The sequence below is a fragment of the Bos mutus genome, chromosome 6 (genome assembly GCF_027580195.1).
Source record: "Bos mutus isolate GX-2022 chromosome 6, NWIPB_WYAK_1.1, whole genome shotgun sequence".
In the NCBI taxonomy this organism is placed as follows: domain Eukaryota; kingdom Metazoa; phylum Chordata; class Mammalia; order Artiodactyla; family Bovidae; genus Bos; species Bos mutus.
This window is the reverse complement of record NC_091622.1, coordinates 31,160,934-31,179,869: the sequence shown is the minus strand read 5'-3', so window position 1 is coordinate 31,179,869 and position 18,936 is coordinate 31,160,934. Positions and strand designations below refer to the sequence as shown.

Below are 18,936 nucleotides of genomic sequence, written 5' to 3'. Positions count from 1 at the left end.
TTTTAATTATGTAGTAATAGATATTTAGGTGTACAAATATATAAAGTAGGATACTCCCACACATCTTGCTGTATCAGTGTTCTAAATGTTTCCTTGACCTCTCAAAAGGTTCAGCCTTTCATTAAGAAGATGCATATTCAGTTGTCACTTCTAAGCTCCCATAGCATGTTGATGTTGTTGCTGTTTTACAGTGACATAACTGATACTAGGCAAACAGATGCAAAAAAAAAAAAAAAAAGTCACAGGAAGTTGTCCTTTCTTACATCTTAGAAACCTTTCCAATTAGGAGGGAAAACTAGTGTTCGGAATTAAAGTGTAATCATTAGGTTTCAGTTTACAAAGGAAATACATCTTGAGAAAACCTTGTCTGCTTTCCCAGTCCCTCTCCAAGAGCCAAGGCCAAGGAAATGGCAACCCACTCCAGTGTTCTTGCCTGGAGAATCCCAGGGATGGGGGAGCCTGGTGGGCTGCCATCTCTGGGGTCGCACAGAGTCGGACACAACTGAAGCGACTTAGCAACAGCAGCAGCATATGGCTGCCTTACCGATGAGGAAGATAGGCCTCAGGCGTAATTTGGAGTTTTTCAAAAGCAAGGTAACAGGTTTTGACCAATGACTTGACCATTCATCAAGTCACTATCCATTGCATTAAACAGGACTCTAGGGTGGTCTAAAATGAGAAAAGTTACCTCCAAAAAGTACCCAACATGGGAATAGTTTACTCATCTGTCAGCTTCTAGAACACAAACAGCTATTAAAAGTCAGCTCCCTCTGGGAGATGGGAGGCAGTCAAGGAGAGAACCACCATATTGTATGGAGGCCCCAGAAATGGAAAAGCTGGTCAAGGAAAGGAAGGCAAATGCATACTCTTCCAAAATACACCCCTTGGGTTTTTCAATGATCAGACAAAATACAAAGAGGTTTGGATTTTAAGGTATCTCTTCACAGCATCTCCATGTAAACTGTGTATCAATTATTTTAACCTGGAAACAAAAAAGCCATTATGCTGAAAAGCGAATTTGTGGTTCTTGGATGTTTTAAAATTTTGAGCAAAGAATTTCAGGTTCTCTATGTGATGGGAGTTAGCACAAGGATATGCACTTTACATATTTTAGATTTTTGGGGGTAGGTTTGAAGGTGTTTCTTTTTTCCTTTTCTCTTTTTTATTTTTAACCATCGCCAGTGGCATTAAATGGGAAAATGAAATGTTCAAATTAATTTTTCCCATTGATTCTTATGTAGACTAATGTACTCTGCAGTTCAATTAAAAATAACAAGCTGTTGTGTTGTTCTGAGCCAAATAAAATCTCTAAGACCATGGTCAATAAAGAGCTCAAGAAAATACAGTATGGAGGCTGAATGGTCTGAAGTCTACTGGGGAATAAAGAAGAAACTGATTAGCATTAAAAAGCAAACTCTTTTAATTTTTTAGAAGTCAAGGAGAATAAAAAAGTGATCACTCATCAAGAACAAAGACTTTGAAAAATATCTCTCACCTTTGTTTAATGAGTCCTTTCAAAATTTAAGAATGACCTTTGGTCTTCAGCCCCAAAACTAAAATGATTTTCTGTACATGCAATGTTACATTTGGGATTACTCCTGGAGTATCTGCTGAGGAATGTAAAAATAGAAGGATCAGTGTTCAATGTTTTATCACTCTAAGTGACATTAGCTCCATCCAATGAAGTATGTCATAGGGTTAAGTATTGTGACTAGTTTTACACTAAACATTCCATTCTATTATGCAATAAAAAAAAAATCATGGGAAAAAGTTGCATACATCTTTACATTTTTCCATAAATTATGGGTGAAGTGAAAGTTGCTCAGTTGTGTCCAGCTCTTTGCAACCCCAAGGACTATATAGTCCATGGAATTCTCCAGGCCAGAATACTGGAGTGGGTAGCCTTTCTCTTCTCCAGGGGATCTTCCCAAACCAGAGGTTGAACCCAGGTCTCCCACATTGCAGGCAAATTCTTTACCAGTTGAGCCACCAGGGAAGACCAAGAATACTGGAGTGGGTAGCCTGTCCCTTCTCTAGTGGATCTTCCTGACCCAGGAATCGAACCAGGGTCTCCTGCATTGCAGGCAGATTCTTTACTAACTGAGCTATCAGGAAAGCCCAAATTACGGGTATATTCCTCTAATTCCTTAATATGGCCCCATAATTAATTCAGTACTGTAGTCCATATCTACAGACCTGATAAACTAGCACAGAATCTATTTTATATGCTTTTTATTAATTTAAATAATACTTCAGTAATCTTTTATACCCTTACTAATTTTTGAAACATAGAATATGGTCTTTACCACTTTAAGCTGAGACTTCTCTACATTCTGTACATCCCCACAGATTTGTTTCTTGCTTTTAAATATCAGCACATTTCTGTTTTCTATTCTTCTGTTTCTGCCCTCTATGCAAGAAATCTTTTCTTTAAGTATCCCTCTGTGGTTCATAATAAAATCAAAATAAAAAAGCATGTCCTTCAGAAAGCATTCAGCTTACTGGAAATAGAAAACCTGTCACCTTATTCTTAAAACCTTAGATCAGGCAGGTCAATGGCAGAAATAGTGAGTGCAGTTTCAGCAAAGGGTATAAAGTGGGATTACCAAAATTATTATGTACCTTGTTATCTCCAGATGGATTTTAAGGGAAAGACTATCTTCTTGCATGAAAAAGGCTTGGTACTGTTGGGAGGAAAACTTTTCTTCTACCTTCTTAGGTTCATATGTTTGGGGGCCTGTGAATTAAATGACAACAGGAGAAAGTCAAGGTTTATTTACATGTGCACATGCGTCTCATGAGAGTGGAGCCTTCATGAATCAGATTAGTGCCCTCACAAGATGAGACATGAGAAAAATGATCTCTCTGCTCTCTGCCCTGTGAAGCAGAGGAAGCAAGCTCTCCTCAAACCCTGGATCTACTGGCACATTTATCTTGGACTTTCCAGGCTTTACAACTGTGAGAAATAAGTGTTTGCTATTTAAGCCACTCAGTCTCTAGTAATTTGTTATAGCAGTCTGAATTGACTAAGACACCCACACACATACTCATGAATAGTTTTGTACATTTTCTTCCCATTAAGCAAAATATATATGACTATCTTTAATGTAAACAAGTATCCTTTACACAACAGATGTAAATCAATATTTTTTTTTCATCTGCTTGATGAATGATCTTTACAGTTGTCTCAAATTTCCGTTAATTTGTTCAGGGTTTTACATAATTCCCAGAATGCCAACTGAAATTCAACATTTTCATGTCCCATTTACTGAAATATGTTGGAATGCAAGTGAAAGTAATGTTTTTACCGTAATATTTTGAATCTTTAAGACAAACAAAAACAAACTAACTCCAGCCTTTAAAATGTTCTTAAATAAACCCTCCTGTGGTCTGATTCTGGGCAAATAACTATGTAACAGGGCACTGAGACACTGGAGATGACAGCTGAATGTGCTGTGTCTCAGTCCATGATACAGAGTTTTAAAAAAGCAATCCCTAATTGTTGGACATTTAGTTTGTTTTCAAGTTCTCACTAGAGAAGTTGCAATTAACATTCTTTTAGCTACATAACTATGTTCATTTATTATTACCTTCTTAGTTGGACAGCTACCAAAAGAAATAACACAAAAATTTCCAAACGTTTGCTTTCCTACCATGAATTTGTTTGTTTAAACTTCCCTGGTGGCTCAGATGGTAAAGCGTCTGTTTACAATCCAGGAGACCTGGGTTCTATCCCTGGGTCGGGAAGATTCCCTGGAGAAGGAAATGACAACCCACTCCAGTACTCTTGCCTAGAAAATCCCATGGACAGAGGAGCCTGGTGCAGGCTACTGCCCATGGGGTCGCAAAGAGCCAGACACGACTGAGCGACTTCACTTCACTTCTTCACTTCATGAATTTGTTTGCTTAAAGGTTGTACCAGTTTTAACTCACATAAGTAGTGTATAAGAAAGTCTGCTTCCTTATATGATTAAAAATTAACATTCTTTGCCAATCCAACGAGCTATAAATAACTCATCTTTTTTTGAAATTTCTATTTCTCAAAGGTGTATTAAGAGAACAAAAATAAATAATTCACCCTTAATGTTTGGTATTGAACTTTCTCCTTTTAAAATTCAAGCTTTAAAGATTATGATGATTTTAATGATTTTTATTTCTTCTGCTAAATATTATTTCTCTTTTAACTGATTATGTGAATCACAAATATGCAGGATAAAAAGAAAGTGCACATTTTCCTTCTATTAAATTTGAATGTGTATTAATTTTGCACTCAATGCAGTAGGTTTGTTCAAAATATTACCTTTGATTCTGTATTGAACATTCGCCCTAAGGACTTTGGTCTATTGATTGAAAGTTTTAATCCCTCTAATAAAATTATGTTGCATATGCCAAATGAAAAACATTCAGGGAGAATCTCAGGAGTCCATATACTTCTAAAGGCTGAGGTCTCCACTTAGAATTTCCAGAAGTATGGCATAGCATCCTATCAATTCTCACTAAGTACTAATAACTGCACATCTGATGTATCAGTGAATCCCATCAGCTTTGGGATTTCAAAGATTACCCAGAATCCAACTACTTCACATCAAATTCAGCTTACTGCCTAACTCACTGGCTTATTGCAAAGGATTCCTAACTACTCTCCTAGATTCTGTCCTTGGCCCTTCTAGCTTTCTTTCAATACCATCAACTGTCTTGAAAACCGTTAAAACATAGCAGATTACACACCCCCTCTGCCCAGAGCCCATCAGGCTGCCCATCTCAGTCAAAATAAGAGCTAAAGTTGTCACGGGGCTTAAAAGTACCATTGAAGCTCCACTGGACACACACCTGTTATCTCTCAGATATTTCCTATCTGACCCTAACTTCCTCGGTTCCTACCACACCAGCGTCCCTTCTATCTCTCAGTCATGTCAGAGAGATTCCTGCTGACACATTTACACTTACTCTCTTTTCAGTCCGAAAGGTTTTTCTAAAGAGGATCTTCCTTGAAGGTACAACACTTTCTCACATGCTCTTTGTCCTCAATATTTATTTAATTTTCTCCCCACGTTCTTATCATCACCTGACATAACATAAACAGTGCTTATTTTGTGTATTGTCCACCACTCCCATTAGCATGTAGGTCTACAAGGATAGAGAGGTCTGTTCATTGTTGGCTTTGTTCATTGCTGTGTTCTTAGCATAGCATTGCCTAGCATTAACACTCTTGAATGACAATAGATACATGAATTTCTGCTGTTTTTCTGTAATAATATTATTTTGGATAGATATACCACTAACTTTAAGCATTTCAAGTTTAACTTTTTATTGTATTCTCATATTTAATTAGCTTCATTTGATATTTATTAAACATCCTTATGTCCTGACATAGACTGTCTGGACATAAAGCTTATGTCCTGGACATGGACTGTCTGGACATAAAGCTCTGCTGACAGTGCTAACAGGACTGTTATTGACAATATTTTTATAGGACTATGACTGTATCAACAAGAGTGTTTGTAAACGTTATCATCATTTGGAAGTCAGATGTTACCAGGTTCTTGAGTTAAATATGTGGTAGAATTCTGACATTTGGTGAAGCCAATCACTTTTTGCAGCTGCAATATTCTATATCTCAAAACATACTTTTGATAGTTTTATTTGACATGACTGCACTTACAAAGTCTTCTGCACTAGTGAACTTTTGACAGTATTTATGGACTAGAATTGACTCTTGTATGTGGCTGTGGCCTTGTAAGGTTCATGTGAGTGTTGAATTTTAGCAAAATAATGAAGACAGGGCCCAACAAACAGTAAGTATTACCCAGCACTTATATTCAGAAAGCAAACCAAAGGTCTAATATTTCTAAGTTTATATATGGTAATCTTGTGGCCTATAAAATCTAAGCCTCCTAAAATGTATTTTCAAATGCCTGTGAGGGAAAACCAATAAATGAAAACTAATGTACTCAGGATTGTTGTGATCACCCATTGTCCTTGATGACCTTGTATTTCCAGTTACAGCATCTTATGTTTCTTTCAGATCCTCATAGAAACAAAAGAAACATATTTTTTGGTTTTGCCACCCTCCATTAAGTCACTAAAATATAGCCATTTCATGTTTTGAAAGGAATGTATAAAATCAAACATGTTATTGTGAAAATGAATTACCTTGCATACCAATAGCTTTGTGTTCAATTTAAAATATCTTTTTGACTTTTATAATTGCTTACAAAATAGGAGTCAGAAATAATATGTAAGGTATGGTTTTAGGAAGTTAGAGTGAGTAAATATTTTTATTTACTGATATTATTTATAATTTGAATCTTGTCTGATAAATATGTTTGAGCAAAGGTAATATATTGTCTGATAAATATATTTAAGCAAAAATTCGATTAGTGCAATATTTTCTAAATCTTTGTTCCTGCATAAAATCCTTCTGCGGAAGCCCTTTGAAAAATGTTTTCATTGCATATCCCTATGAGCCGGTTTTCTTCTCTCCATGCAACTCAGATGTTTTTGTTTTTACAACACCTAGATTGTTTATTCCTCTTCTGATGTTTTTTATTTTTGTTTTCCTGTCCTGGTGTTTCAATATCTTTTTAATAACCAACTCCATACCTTTTACCTTTTTAAACGTATAGTAGTTTCTAATATTTTGTATATGGTCTATAAAAATAATGAGATTTTTCCAAGAAGAATGATAGTCATTAATTCTGCATATATCACAGTGGAATGTGTCATCCCTAAGCAAAATATAAGCTCACACTGTGCGTGAAGACAGTTCTTGTTTGCTTCAGCCAGGAGCATTGTTTATGGGGAGAAGTTTTTAAACAGGTCATTAAGAAATATTCTTATTCTCTAGTTAATGTCTTTGAGCTGCACATGTGAGCAGAATGGTAAGGAATTTCCAGTGACTGATTCCAAGTTTTGACCAGCCCGGCATTCTGTGAAGTAATGCATATTTTAACTTCTATAAAGCCCTCAATAAAGACTTCACAGTAGAGCTTGTCACTTACACCTATCAAAAATGTCAGATGCTTTTTCCAAACTCTATCACTAGCAAACAGTATTGCATAGCTATTAAAATATGGGGATTTAACAACAAAGTCTGCAAGTTGCAAACATTGTTGTAAATCAACTAAGCAATTAACATGAGATTTTTTAAGTGATTGGATACAAGCTCAGAATTATGAAGTTATTATCTAATAACCTAACAAGTGATGTGAATAAATCCTTGCTAATATGAAAATTACCAATGACAGAAACCCATTTTTCTATAAGCAACTGTATGGATCCTCATGCTAACACTAAGATTGATAAACTACAGGCATTCAGTGAAAACGTCATTTGTTCCAGTTGCTGAGAATTGTGTTTAGAGATTCTTTCATCCAAATGATCAGCAAATCGAAGTCTGCAATTTGTTTTCATTTAATAGGCAGACACATTTTTACCAATTTAGACTCAGTCGTATTAATACTCTTTGAAACTAATTGCTGGGAAATGAATTTTAAAGTCAGGGTTTTATAATTTCTTTTTTCCTTTTTCTGTCCCTGTAATAGAAGATTCCAACCCACCTGTATACAACTTTCAAATCTATGTTTAACAGGCGTGGGCTATAATCCCCTGTCATCTGTATGGTTACAAAGGACCCTTATTCCCCACTCTGTCACAATCCACTCTACACTCTTCTCTCAAAGTTACTTTCTAATTATGCTGTTTCCCTTCCACAAAGTTCTGGTTCCCTGACAGATAAAAGACAGTAACCTTAATCTGACTTCAACATCCTCCATTATCTTCTCCCACTTAATGTACTTTATTTTTATTTATATTACAATTATAACACCCATACACAAAAAAAGTTTAAACCATTAATTAATGCATAGTAGAGTAATATCTAGATAACCACTGCTCAGAACAAAAGTTAGAATACTGTCATTACCTACAAGAGGCAGCTATCCTTGTGCATCTTTTTTATCACACCCTCTCTAGCAGCCAAAGCTGATTCCTTCCTTGATTTTTTTTATAGTGTCTCCACCTATTTAAGGTGTGACTCCTTAAACACATAGCTATTTCACCAGATTTTTAAATGTTACAAAAATGGAACCAAGCTATTCCTTGGAATATTGCTTTTTTTCATTCATCATGATTCTTGTAAAGGTCCATTCATGTTATTGGATATCACTCTAATGTCTTCAGTTTGAAGCTGTTTAATACTACATTGTATTAATATACCACAATGTATTCACTTTTCCATGTGGAAGTACATTTGGATTTTTAGATTATTTCTCAATTCAGTCACTCAGTCATGTCAGACTCTTAGCAACCCCATGGAATGCAGCACACCAGGCCTCCCTGTCCATCACCAACTCCTGGAGTTTACTCAAACTCATGTCCATTGAGTTGGTGATACCACCCAATCATCTCATCCTCTGCTGTCCCCTTCTCCTCCCACCTTCAATCTTTCCCAGTATCAGGGTCTTTTCCAATGAATCAGTTCTTCACAACACGTGGCCAAAATATTGGAGTTTCAGCTTCAGCATCAGCCCTTCCAATGAAAATTTAGGACTGATTTTCTTTAGGATGGACTGGTTGGAACTCCTTGCAGTCCAAAGGACTCTCGAGTCTTCTCCAACACCACAGTTCAAAAGCGTCAATTCTTCAGTGCTCAGCTTTCTTAATAGTCCAACTCTCACATCCATACATGACTACTGGAGAAACAATAGCTTTGACCTGACGGAACTTTGTCAGCAAAGTAATGTCTTTGCTTTTTAATATGCTGTCTAGGTTGGTCATAACTTTTCTTCCAAGGAGCAAGCGTCTTTTAATTTCAAGGCTGCAGACACCATCCGCAGTGATTTTGGAGCCCCAAAAAATAAACTTTGTCACTGTTTCCATTGCTTCTCCATCTCTTTGCCATTAAGTGATGGGACAGATGCCATGATCTTAGTTTTCTGAATGTTGAGCTTTAAGCCAACTTTTTCACTCTCCTCTTTCACTTTCATCAAGAGGCTCTTTAGTTCTTCGCTTTCTGTCATAAGGGTGGTGCCATCTGCATATCTGAGATTACTGATATTTCTCCCAGCAATCTTGATTCCAGCTTGAGCTTCATCCAGTCCAGCATTTGTCATGATGTACTCTGCGTATAAGTTAAATAAGCAGGGTGACAATATACAGCCTTGACATACTCCTTTTCCTATTTGGAACCAGTCTGTTGTTCCAGGTGCGGTTCTAACTGTTGCTTCCTGACCTGCATACAGGTTTCTCAAGAGGCAGGTCAGGTAGTCTGGTATTTCCATCTCTTGAAGAATTTTCAACACATTTTGTGATCCACGCAGTCAAAGACTTCGGCACAGTCAATAAAGCAGAAGTAGATGTTTTCTGGAATTTTCTTGCTTTTTCGATAATTCATCAGATGTTGGCAATTTGTTCTCTGGTTCCTCTGCCTCTTCTAAATCCAGCTTGAACATCTGGAAGTTCATGGTTCACATACTGTTGAAGCCTGGCTTGGAGAATTTTGAACATTACTTTTCTAGCGCATGATATGAGTGCAATTGTGTGGTAGTTTGAGCATTCTTTGGCATTACTTTTCTTTGGGATTGGAATGAAAACTGATCTTTTCCAGTCTTGTGGCCACTGCTGAGTTTTCCAAATTTGCTGGCATATTGAGTGCAACATTTTCTTTCACAGCATCATCTTTTAGGATTTGCAATAGGTCAACTGGAATTCCATCACCTCCACTAGCTTTTTTTGTAGTAATGCTTCCTAAGGCCCACTTGACTTTGCATTCCAGGATGTCTGGCTCTAGGTGAGTGATCACATTATTGTAATTATCTGGGTTGTGAAGATCTTTTTTTGTACAGTTCTTCTGTGTATTCTTGCCACCTGTTTTTAATATCTGCTGTTTCTGTTAGGCCCGTACCATTTCTGTCCTTTATGGTGTCCATCTTTGCATGAAATGTTCCCTTGGTATCTCCAATTTTCTTGAAGGGATCTCTAGTCTTTCCCATTCTATTGTTTTCCTCTATTTCTTTGCATTGATCACTGAGGAAAGCTTTCTTATCTCGCCTTGCTATTCTTGGAACTCTGCATTCAAATGGGTATATCTTTCCTTTTCGCCTTTGCCTTTCACTTCTCTGCTTTTCACAACTATTTGTAAGGCCTCCTCAGACAACCATTTTGCCTTTTTTCATTTCTTTTTCTTGGGAATGGTCTTGATCCCTACTTTCTGTACTATGTCACAAACCTCCGTCCGTTGTTCCTCAGGTATTCTATCCGATCTAGTCCCTTGAATCTATTTGTAACCTCACTGTATAAATGTAAGGGGTTTGATTTAGGTCGTACCTGAATGGTCTAGTGGTTTTCCCTACACTTTCATATTAAGCCTGAATTTGGCATTAAGGAGTTCATGGTCTGAGATTATTTCTAGATTTGGGCTACTGTAGACAGTACTGCTATAAACATTCTTGGGGATATATTCTGGTGCCCAACATTCATAGTGTTCATATTCAGAGTGAAATTGAAAAGACATAGCTGTCCATATCTTCATACTAGGCAATTTTTTATGTAGCACTCAAAATCAGGCAAAATTAACTTGAATTTAAGTATTTTCAGTCTCTACTACGCATGTCAAAATGTTTTTCAAAGTGGTTGCACCAATTTAAACATCATCAAAAGTCATGATAACTCCTATTTCTTCATATCCTTAACATCGTTTGGGATTATCATACTAATATCATCATATTTCTTTCTGCTTCTCATCTCTTACCCCTCCCTTCTTTTTTGTTTTTCTGTTTGTTTATCCCTTTGTACCCTGGATATTAATTCTAATATGTAATAGGTCACTAAGTCTCTATTTATCTGTTTCCAATTATGCTGATAAACTCAGTCATTTAGTTACTACTTTTGGTCATTGTCTTTTCTAACTCTTAAATTTCTCTTTAGTTCTTTTTAATTTTAACGATGACACTTTCTTTAGTTTTATATTTCCTGCCAAAAGAGTTTTCTCCTATTTCTTTCAAAATAGTAAACACATTTTTATAATATGCATTTGAAAATTTCAGCATTTACCTTCTTGAAAAGATCCATTTCTGTTATATATTATTTCTGCTGCTTCTATATATGGGATATAATTTCCTTTTACATAATTGGAGAAGGGAATGGCCAACCCACCCCAGTATTCTTGCCTGGAGAATTCCATGGACAGAGGAGCCTGACAGGCCTCAGTCCATGGGCTCACAGAAGTCAGAAATGACTGAGTGACTAACACTTTACATAGTATCTTTAACTTTTGCTTTGAACAGAATATTCAACCAACTGTTTGAAGGGACAATGTAAGACCTAAAATGAAAATACTTTCTTCCCAGAAGATTTTTTTTTTTTTCTGTCAGGAATCTGGAGTCTATCAGTCTCACACCAACTTAACTTGCTTTAAAATATGAAACAAATTATGGTATCTTATATTTTAATCTACTCATTTAAAATTTTGAGGTCCAAAGAGATAAAGTTGAAGTAAGATGAGCTATGACAATGCCTTTGTCTTCTGTAATTTATTGTGTGCTTTTGAGTTGAAACTTTTGTTTCTAATTTTTCTTATCTGTTAAAAATAGTGCATGCCTACAACCCCCAGCATAGTGATTTTGCTTTTTTGTTAATATCTATTTGGCAAGGCCAAGTCTTGGTTGGGTCAAGTAGAATCTTAAACCTTTAGTTGTGGCATGCAGAATCTAGTTCCCTCACCAGGGATCCAGCCTTAGCCCCTGCATAGACCACTATAGAACTCCCTATTTCCATTATTTTTACAATTTCCTTTGTATTTCTCTGGTCTTCTGTTCATGCCAGTCATGGTATGTGATACTCAAGTTTTACTTTATGTTTTTTGAGGACATAGCTTTTCCAATACTAGGTTACAATTGTTTTGAAGATGGTGTCCATGACTTTTTACCAATATCTCTCACTATATTGAGTGTAGTAATTTGATGCAATAACTGCTTAATGCATGTTAAATGGATGAGTCAATGAGTGAATAAATTTTGGAAACAGGCACATAGATAAAAGTGATTAAACCAAGCTCAGTATTGCCATAGAGAAGGAGTAAGTATCTTTTCTATTATCAGTCCCAGAGTTTCAGTCGAATTTCTGTTGCTATGTTTACTTGTCCACTATATTGGCTGATTGTCCTCATAAAACACAACTGGTCTGAGGTAGGATTTATGCATAACAATCCAAATGTGTAACAGAGCTTAAAAACAAAGCTTAAGAACACTGATCTAGAGGACAGTGATAAAATGTAATAAAGTTTATTTAGGATGTAAAATTAAAAAGCGTGTTCATCAATAATTCATCAGCTCTCTTTAAAAAACCCTTAGTATAATCATTTTTATTCTGTATCTTTAATCATTTGTAGCTGATGTTGCTAGGAACAGACTTTGACGACAAACTTCTGAAAGGGATCCATTTGCCTAGGGATTTACTTATAATGTTGCAATTAAAATATTTTCTAGGGGTAAATTCAGCATACTAAGCAAATATGACACAACTTAGCAATTAAACAGTTGTTCTAAAGATATGTTAATAGAATTGAAAAGAATCACTATTTCATACGAAAGCATACATTGGGGTATTATTTTTGCCACATAGAGCAGTTAGCTTTGCGTTATTATTAGTCCTCTTAATTTTCCAAATGTCACCCTAAAGACTGGTTTTCCATTTCCCGGTGATTAAATTGCTGCTGAACCTAAGAGATTTGTTAGATTTTAAGTCCATGAATAAATAAAGAATGTATATGGTCAAAATTATTAGTAGAGGACCAATAAGATCTTTTATGAAGCACCTTTCCATTAGTTTGTCGATGGATAGATGTTCAAAATATAGCAATGAATGAGATGTGTATAAGGAAATAAGTACATGCTCTCTGTTGCCAGCATGCACAGCATAATATAAATAATCAATGCCCAATTAATTCTGGAATTTCCTGATCTTATTTTCATGCTCTCTGAATATGATCTTTATTTTGGAATTTCTTTGACCTATTCTAAACAACTTTGTGACTTCAGGTCACAGATGCATTGTGCCATGTATCATCATTAACTAGGTTATATAATTAACAGTGATAAACTCTGCTATATTAGATGGAAGTTTTAATTTGGAATCAAGAAAATGTTCTGTATTTTATGCATAGTATTAAAGGATGTGTTGAATTTTTACTTTTTATTTAGTTGATATCATTTAGATTAAACAAGTCAGAATTGTTAAAAATTTTCGTTCATTCTCAAAGTTTCCAACCTATTGATATATATCAGTCTGTCTTTGTTCATTAGGATCAAATACTGGTAAAAACCGAAAAAAATATCTTGAGCTTAACAACAATAAGAAATTGAGGTTTTCTTTCCTTTTTTTTTTTTTTTTTTTACGTTTTAGAACAGTAGAGAGTTAGTGTGAGCCTTCTATAGCGTTTCAAATGTCAAGGACATACACTTCTGTATTATTTCTCTATTATGTGTGAGCTAAGATAGTTACCAGAACTTCCAGCTATTATGTGTTCATGCCAGCTAGAAGAAGTAGAAAGGACACAAAAACAGTTGCACAAAGCACCCTGGTTACATCACACTTCTTAGAACTGGTCACATGGTCTCACTTTGCCTAAAGGGAGATTGTGGATTGTCTATATTCTCAACTGCTGATTTGAAAATAGATATGTATAATTAATGAAGAGCAATTAATTGTTCCCACTACTGGGGAACAAATAGCAGTCATCTCCTTCATCTAACTGTTCATTTACTGATTTATTTTGTGCTAAGATAAGTTATAAACAGTTAAACAAGACCATTTTTTAAATAAAAAAGTATCAGCAATTTGGAAAATCAAGATTTTTTGAAAATTACAAATACCACAATGTCAACATAGTTATAGATGAGCATCATGGTCTCCTGGGTATCTAAAGTGAAATAGGATATCTAAATAATTATTTACTTTATTTTCATTATTTTAAAAAAGGCATTACTGAAGCAAAATTAAGCTCTATTGTCTCTGGACAATATAAAAACTTATCTCATGGTAATGTTTATGGAGAACTGAATGTTATGGTCGGAGAAGGCAATGTCACCCCACTCCAGCACTCTTGCCTGGAAAATCCCATGGACGGAGGAGCCTGGTAGGCTGCAGTCCATGGGGTCGCTAAGAGTCAGACATGACTGAGTGACTTCACTTTCACTTTTCACTTTCATGCACTGGAGAAGGAAATGGCAACCCACTCCAGTGTTCTTGCCTGGAGAATCCCAGGGAATGGGGAGCCTGGTGGACTGCCATCTATGGGGTTGCACAGAGTCAGATATGACTGAAGCGACTTAGCAGCAGCAGCAGCAGAATGTTATGGTGAACAATATTCCTATCATAGATGCAGCTGATTTTATAAGGCACTGACTTAGTGTCTTTGAGTAAGAGCCAAAAGCCAAATATTATTTTATAACTCAATAAAGGCTATTTTGTAAGTCCTTAATATTACAATCCTTAGGTATTCTGGCTTAGACGGAGGATAGATGATAACCTGCCCACAGGACTAGGTAGATATATACACTGTGGATGGTTATCTGTAAATATTACTGTTGCTGAAAGTTTTCTGAACAAGTTTAGGAAATTAAGAAATACATTATCTAATTTTCTGTAGTCTGTCAGCATGTCAGACCAATTTAGTGCTTATAACACTAGGTGCTCTAAAAAGTGAAAGGGGACCATTTGTTAACTGTAACAGCACAACAATGCAAAAAGATGAAAGAGGTTGAAATGGAAACCAATTTGCTAAATTTACTAAATTACACAGATTACCAAAAAGGTAAGTGAATTTCTCATAACGGTAGTGGAGAAACTACTTTTGCAATGAAATGTGTGTTTATATCCAAGTTTCAAAATTACTTAGCAAATAACTCCCAGTAAATGTGATATTATAAATTTTAGCTAAATTGTAAGTTCTTAGAATTTTTGTATCTTTTCAAAACAATTTGTGTCTCTTATATCTCTTAAAATATTTTTATGTATTTTGACAAATAGAAAATAACTACCCAGGGACAGAAACAATAAATTCATGGTTTCCTAAATATGATTATATTTTTGATGAATCTTAGGTTTATCCTGAAGTGGCAAGAGAAATGAATTTATGGTTCCTGAAGTTTTGTAATCACTTGCATCTAATTTTTTGATATGATAATAATTAAATGAGAGATGACAAGAAACTGGGTGATTAAACAGTTTGGTAAAATGATGCATTAATAACACATAAGTTTTATTTCAAAGTTATTCTTTCACAGTACAAAATCAATTTTAAACTGTAAGCTGCATTCTTTGAAGAATTAATCTTTGCTTTAAAGGAGCAGTATAGATTGACACCAACGATTTCTTTTAATTTCATGTAGGAAGAACCTTTTGTAATGGTGTCTGAAAATGTCCTGGGTAAGCCGAAAAAATACCAAGGCTTCTCCATCGATGTTCTGGATGCCTTATCCAACTACCTGGGTTTTAACTATGAAATTTATGTTGCACCGGATCACAAGTATGGAAGCCCACAGGAAGATGGAACATGGAATGGCTTGGTAGGAGAACTAGTGTTTAAGGTAAGCGTTTGTTTGTTTATCACACATCTAAAGTTGACTATAACCCTTGGAAGTTAATTTCATTTAAAATAAGTGTAAGGCAAGGCCTTGGGTGGTGGTGGTGAATGCAAGTCTCAGCCTATACTATTTCATGAACTTTGTGGAAAGAAAAATTGATGACAATACAAACCTAAATTTCAAAATATGTCCTAAAAAATATTTAGAGCAAGGATTTACCTTTACCAAAGTTATACTTCAAACATATTATCACTGTTTGGTACATGATGAAGTCACAGTGCCTTTTCCAAACACAATTTATGTCAATGTGTTCTTTTAAAACACAAGTTCAAGAAATAAATAAGATTCTGACCACTTAGGAACTGATCATTTCATTTTTGGATCTAAATAAGGTAAAGCTACTGTTACTTATATTTTTCTCCTTGTTCTTGCAATTCTCAGAGAAGTGTTTTAAATTTCCCCATTACTATATCCCTGTTCCTGTCAGTTTTTCCTTCCTTTTTGGAAGCTTTATTATTAAGTGCACCACATTTGTAAATATTATGCTTTCCTAATGAGTTGAATAGTCATATTTAGGTCTATAAATTACTATTTGATTTCTGTGTATCTCATTTTTCCCTCTGTTCCTTCATTTCTGGCCTTCCTCTGGGTTAGCTGATTTTTTGTGTGCTTGATTTTATTTCCCTGTTAGCTTCTTATTTGTATTTATTTGGTTTTTGTTTGTTTGTTTGCCTGTGGTTAGTCTAGGACAGTAATGTGCATTCTTAACTTATCACACTTTATGTAGATTAAAATCATATCATTTCTCATTTAAAAAGTAATAAATGTATAGCAATATAATTACATTTATATTCACCATAGCCTTTGTGTTATTGTGGTTATATATTTATATTTGATGAACTCCAAAGTAAAACTTTATACTTTTTTATTTAATCAATTGACTTTCAAAGGTATAAAGGGAAGGGAGACAGTGTCTAATGTTTTAACTATTTTTCTACTATTTCTGGGACATTTTATTCCTTTCTATACATCTGAGCTTCTAACTGGTATCACTTACTTCAACCTGAAGAAATTCCCTTTAGAATGTCTTAAAGTCCAGTCCTGGCATATACTCTTTACATTAGCTTACCTTAAAATTTCTTTGTTTACCCTCATTTTTGAATAATATTTTTAGCATATAACAAATTCTGAGTTGATAGGGTTATTTTTGGTAGGTACTGTTTGTCTTAGTGTTTTCAAATATTTCAAATAGTGGCACTGCTAATTTTGATTTACGTTTGACAAGAGCACTGAGTCTCAGAACACAGTCACTTATAATCAAAGTATCTTTTTCTTTATACTTTTTATTGTCTGAGAAGAATATTGTAGGTAAAATATTATTATTCCTAAAATCAAGGCTGGTGATTTTAAAGCAAGAGTAACTTTTTATTTCAAAAACAATAAGTAAAATTATCATTCAATAATATTTCATACAATAATAAATGTTTTCATTATTATTTCACAATAACATTGATACATAACCTGGTTAACATACATACATGATGTAGTTATGTATCAATGTTTACAACATAATATAAATACTTCCAAGTTTATGACATAGTAATTTGATATATGGATATATTGCAAAATGATTACCACAATAAGTCTAGTTAACATTCATTACCATACATATTTTTTTAAATGTTCATGACTTTAAATATTTCATTCTATTGTCTTTTGCCAAATGTTGTTTCTAATCAGAAGTTAGCCATCATTTGTAATTTGCTCCTTTTTTATAGTGTAGGGGTGGTCATCCCTGAGGTCTTATTTATTTTATTATGATATTTTACTCTCTGAACTTTAGATGAGTTAATATATCTTGATGTACTTTCAGGTTATTGATTCTTTCTTTGCCATCTCCAATTTCCATTAAGTTCATTCAGTAACTTTTTTATTCTAGATAGCTAGAATTATTCTTATGCTTGTGTTGGTTAGGAGTCAACCAATGATTTGAGGGAAGCTTATACATAGATTATGGGGCTTCTTTCTCTGTGGCTCCCTCCTTTATGTGAGTCCCTTTTGATTTCTGGACAGCCTGGATACCTCAAACACCACCCTCTAACACATCAAGCTAATAAGGTTCTGACTTTCTGCTTGAGCTCTAGCTACATTCTATTGCCTAACTGAGGTGTGTTCTCAGTGAATGAGCTATAGAAAAAAGGAACTCACCCAAAGCAGTTACTGTCTTTAAAGGGTTGAAGAGCCTACAGTTTATGCCTGTTTTTGACTGTTACACAATCTATTCAATTTGTGGGTTTTTAAAAATGTATCATTATTCTTTGTTGGGTTAACCCAATTAAAAAATATTCCCTTATTGCCAGAACTGGAGTTATTTATAAAAAGTATTCTGAAAACGAAAGGATCTAAGTTGTTTCCAAGGGATGCAGAAGAGAAAAAAATAAGAGATGTTGAAGACAGTGATAGGAAAAATAATAAAGCTGTTTTTCATATTCTTTAAATCTTGAAAAATAGTATCAGTTTATTTAATAAATGCTTTACATATGCAATTTTATTTGCAAAAGGTTAATATAAGTATTTTAATAGGAAAACAGGAATCATCACTCCTCACCCTCTTATTAAATCTATGACTCTTTACCTTATGTTCCTTACTATAAACACAAAACAAGCATCCTATCTTTGTATTTCTGAGAAGTCCTGCCTGAACTGAACCCAAATAAACAATTATATTAAAATAAATATAAGGAAAAGGAAGAAACATTATACAAGTTTTTTCTGTAGATATAGTAGATAAAAATCTGTAAGAGTTATCTTAGTGGACAAGTAATAGTAAACTTCACTTACTATTAATAAATGCTAGTTAAAAGTAATAAGCATTAAAATTAGTCTGATGTTGCTGCTGTTTTTAATTTTGTTGTGTGCTTGCTCCAGTTAGTTAAATTTTTGAGACTTACCTCCTCACCTATGAAGTGAGGAGTACAAGTATTTTAGTGGGAATATCTCATCCAACTATAACCTTTTAAAATCATTTTAAGACTTGATTACATAAGAATCACACACAGCAATAGTATGATGTTCTTCATCAATTCAGTCGCTCAGTCATGTCCAACTCTCTGCGACCCCATGGACTGCAGCATGCCAGGCTTCCCTGTCCATCACTAGCTCCCAGAGTTTGCTCAAACTCATGCCCATCGAGTTAGTGATGCCATCCAACCATCTCATTCTCTGTTGTCCCCTTCTCCTCCTGCTTTCCATCTTTCCCAGCATCAGGGTCTTTTCCAATGAGTCAGTTCTTCGCATCAGATGTTCTTCATAATAATTTGTTTTTATTTGCATGTAAGAGCATATTATTATA

General features: G+C 34.8%; 1 protein-coding gene across 1 annotated transcript in view; it reads left to right on the top strand.

The window, feature by feature from the left end:
• Positions 1–18,936, top strand: part of LOC138988187 (glutamate receptor ionotropic, delta-2-like) — a 268,819-nt gene that overhangs the window by 14,611 nt on the left and 235,272 nt on the right. The window contains exon 2 of the mRNA XM_070371885.1: positions 15,390–15,587. Within this exon, the coding sequence (XP_070227986.1) occupies positions 15,390–15,587 (198 nt within the window). The remainder of the gene's footprint in view (positions 1–15,389; positions 15,588–18,936) is intronic.